We start from the raw sequence: 3,382 nt of genomic DNA on the forward strand, positions 1-3,382 counted from the left end.
AACTTAACAAACTGACACTTATATGGTGTATCACGGAAATCTATATTCATACTAACGAGATAAGTTTAATTTAAAATAACACACATTAGCTTACTACATTAAGAGCACTGAAAGAAAGGTTTTAATTTTCTCAGTTTCAGTCGTCCTTTCTTTCAATTGTGTATCTACACACATAATATGAAGACTATTAGTTTATTATCCATAGACTTCATATTTATTAGCAAAATCAGGCGGTTTAAAATAAGTAACATTTATATGTTTGAAGACGGTTATAAATAATTTATGTGTCATTTAAATTGTCATCACCAGGGGGAACCAGAAGTTGTGATTTTTTTATCTCATTTTGTTACAGTTGCCTAACGCTATATAATAACACGTTACTGGTATTGATAAATGTAAGGAAGAACGGAATACTGGTTTGTGAAATCGTATTCAATAACTTAAGATTAAATAATTACCTTATAATTTCTATAGTGATATGGCAGACCACAATGCACAGATAATATAAAAAAATGCAAGAAAATGTATTTGTTTGTTAACTTTAAAATATTATTATTATTAAGTTTAAAATATAGGAACATAAAAAAATTCTAATGTTTGAGTTTGAGTGTTTCAAGTACTATTACTAATACTATATAATATTGAAATTCTGCACCAACAGTACTTTGAAAGAAAATATAATGAAGTATTTAGTTTTCTTATTTATTTCAAACGTTTAATGTATTTTGTGGTTATCCTGCTTCAGACTCAGTTACGTGACAGCATGACTTTGTCAAAGTTACTAGTAATATATATCTTATAAGTACTATTATTATAGTATTAACTAATTAACTACTAGTAATATATATCTTATAAGTACTATTATTATAGTATTAACTAATTAAGTACCAGAACTATATCTATTATAGTAAGTCTTCTTATAGGTTTGGAAGTTAACTGTATTTAAACAAATTAGTCTTAACTTGACAAAATCATGATCAACTTGCTTATATTATAATACTATAGCTTTAGATTAATTATAGTACTTAGTAGTAAAGCATAGGCTATGATTCCTTGACTCGTATAGGTAAAATTAAGTTAAGAGAAATTATGTGCTTTTCCAGAATCAAGGAATTATATTTATAAAAATAAATATCTTTAATTTTGTTGAAAATTTATTTATTTTTTACACTTCATATTTGTAGGGCTACTGAGTGTTGTTCAGATAAACATCAGAGGAGGACTTGAGTAGAAAGAATAACTATTTGAACTTTGTTATTGTTATTCCATAGGTAAGACATAATTTTTCAGTGATGCAGGTAAGGGTGTGCATATTGCCAGACACTTAATAACACCGCTGTTACACCCAATAGTTTTCTAGATGACCAGTTCTTGTAAATTTTAATTTTAAAGCATCCTATATTCCAGTTAAAGTGCTGACTGAATTCTCTTATATCTTGTGTGAGATTGAGGTGTATCACATATTTTATTTAACAAACTACAAAGGAATTCATAATAACTATATAAGATTTATTACACATGAGAGTATTGGAAAATGTTACAATGAAAGATTTAATAATTTTAGGAGAAAAAATATATTAAGGAATGAATGTATGTTGTATAGGTATCTGAATATTAATTTTATTGGAGTGGTACCACATGTAGTGAACATACACTATTATCTTATAGAATATCTAAATTAAATTTAGTTTTTGAAATTGATTATTTTCACTTCATTTTGACAAAAGAAAAAATTAAGGTGAAATTATTGATTTCACAAACTGTTAATTATTTCTTTAGGAATTAAGATGTGCTTATATTTGGTTTTTTATTTTGTCAAATAGTATAGTGAAATTTATACATAATTTAACTAATGTTATTTTTTGAAACTAAAGAAAAACAATTGTATATGAAATTAATTTTCATGTGTTACTAAAGCTTTTATAGTGATATTTGGTTTAATAAATTTGAGTATATTCAAAAGTTTGATCTTACTTGCTGTGGAATGAAAAATACTAGAGATGACAATTCAAGTTTTGAAATTGTTAGGGCTTATAATGTGCAGATGTTTGAGTGGTGAAATGGAACAATTGTTATGTGAAATTGAATTTAGAAATATTAAAATTAATCTATGAAAGCTTAGATATGGGCTCATTCCTAAAAACAAATATACGTTAAAATTCTGAGCTTGTTCAATGTTTGGCATGATGTATGTGTTGTGTTGTTAGCATCTTGATTTTTCCTATGTTCTTGCAGGCATGTGAATGTGAAAGTTTATGTGTAGGTGAGTTGCTACTTGATTTCCATTATTATGATGATAAGCATTGATCTCAATGGACCAAACAATTTGATCCTGTTTATTCTGATGTTTCCTATGATTTGACATTGCTGATTGGTTAACAAGACATTATAAGTGATTTAAACCTATGATTTTAAAATATGCAGAGCATCTTTGTGGGTCAAACATTACTAGAAACTACTTGTAGTAGTCTGATGCAGACGTGAGAAGTTTAATCTAATATACCAGTAAATGTGAATAAGTAATTACTTAAAATATCAATTGCAAGTAATGACTTTATGCAGATTAATGATTTTTATACTTCATTTGTGTTTTTTGAATTGTATATTTTTATAGGTTTATTGAGAGATGTCTTTAAAGCCAAGGAAGGTTGATTTTGAAGCAACATGGGGAGAGCTGAAGAACACTGTTGAAGGAGTAATTATGTTAGGAAAAGTACCACGCGTTGTATGGAATGATAGGTTTACATATCCTTTGAGAGTAATGAATATTACACACATTCATAATAGACTTTTGTGTAATATATCAAAAGTAATATTTTGTTTTAAAAATCAAATTTTATATTGATTACTAGTATTTTATGTATATAAATACATACACGTTGTTCTTTCATAATTATTTGGATATTCCTTAAACATATAACATAGCCCATGCATCATGCTTTGCAGAAAAGCTTGTGAGTGTAGAAACAAACATACTTTGAGAAATGTAGTCATGGTAAAGTGTGTGCAAGATGACAAAGTATCTTAAATGCATAAATTTGTGAAAAGGTTAATTATATGTTATTTGTGGGGGGAGGGCTGTCATGAAATCTTACAAGTGTAGTGAGTGCTGGTATAATAAGTCTAAAGTAAAGACGTAGTGTGGGATCACCTAGCCGAGAGCCAAGTGCATAAAATTTATAATGAAAGTAAAAATATTGATTCAATTTTGGTCTTAAATAGTTTCTGAATTAAGCCATTTTCTGTTATAACACCAATGTTTTTGATAATAATAAAAAAAAACAAAAAAAAACCATGTTTAATCAATGGAGACTAAATTAATAAATCAACAAATATTTTTCCAGTTTTGTTGTCTATACATTTCATTTTATACTTTCAGTAC

General features: G+C 27.1%; 1 protein-coding gene across 3 annotated transcripts in view; it reads left to right on the forward strand.

The window, feature by feature from the left end:
* Window positions 1–341: 341 nt before the first annotated feature.
* LOC106472394 (cullin-2-like) overlaps window positions 342–3,382 on the forward strand; it is a 35,532-nt gene continuing 32,491 nt past the window's right edge. The window contains exons 1-4 of one of the 3 annotated variants that reach the window (XM_022400973.1): window positions 346–416; window positions 1,185–1,271; window positions 2,236–2,263; window positions 2,615–2,745. In XM_022400973.1, the coding sequence (XP_022256681.1) occupies window positions 2,627–2,745 (119 nt within the window). In that variant the 5' untranslated portion in view covers window positions 346–416; window positions 1,185–1,271; window positions 2,236–2,263; window positions 2,615–2,626. Of the gene's footprint in view, window positions 417–1,184; window positions 1,272–2,235; window positions 2,264–2,614; window positions 2,746–3,382 lie in introns of all 3 variants that reach the window. The other 2 variants (XM_013933037.2, XM_022400972.1) reach the window with 2 other exon arrangements.

The sequence above is a fragment of the Limulus polyphemus genome, unplaced genomic scaffold, assembly GCF_000517525.1.
Source record: "Limulus polyphemus unplaced genomic scaffold, Limulus_polyphemus-2.1.2 Scaffold5295, whole genome shotgun sequence".
NCBI classification, from domain to species: domain Eukaryota; kingdom Metazoa; phylum Arthropoda; class Merostomata; order Xiphosura; family Limulidae; genus Limulus; species Limulus polyphemus.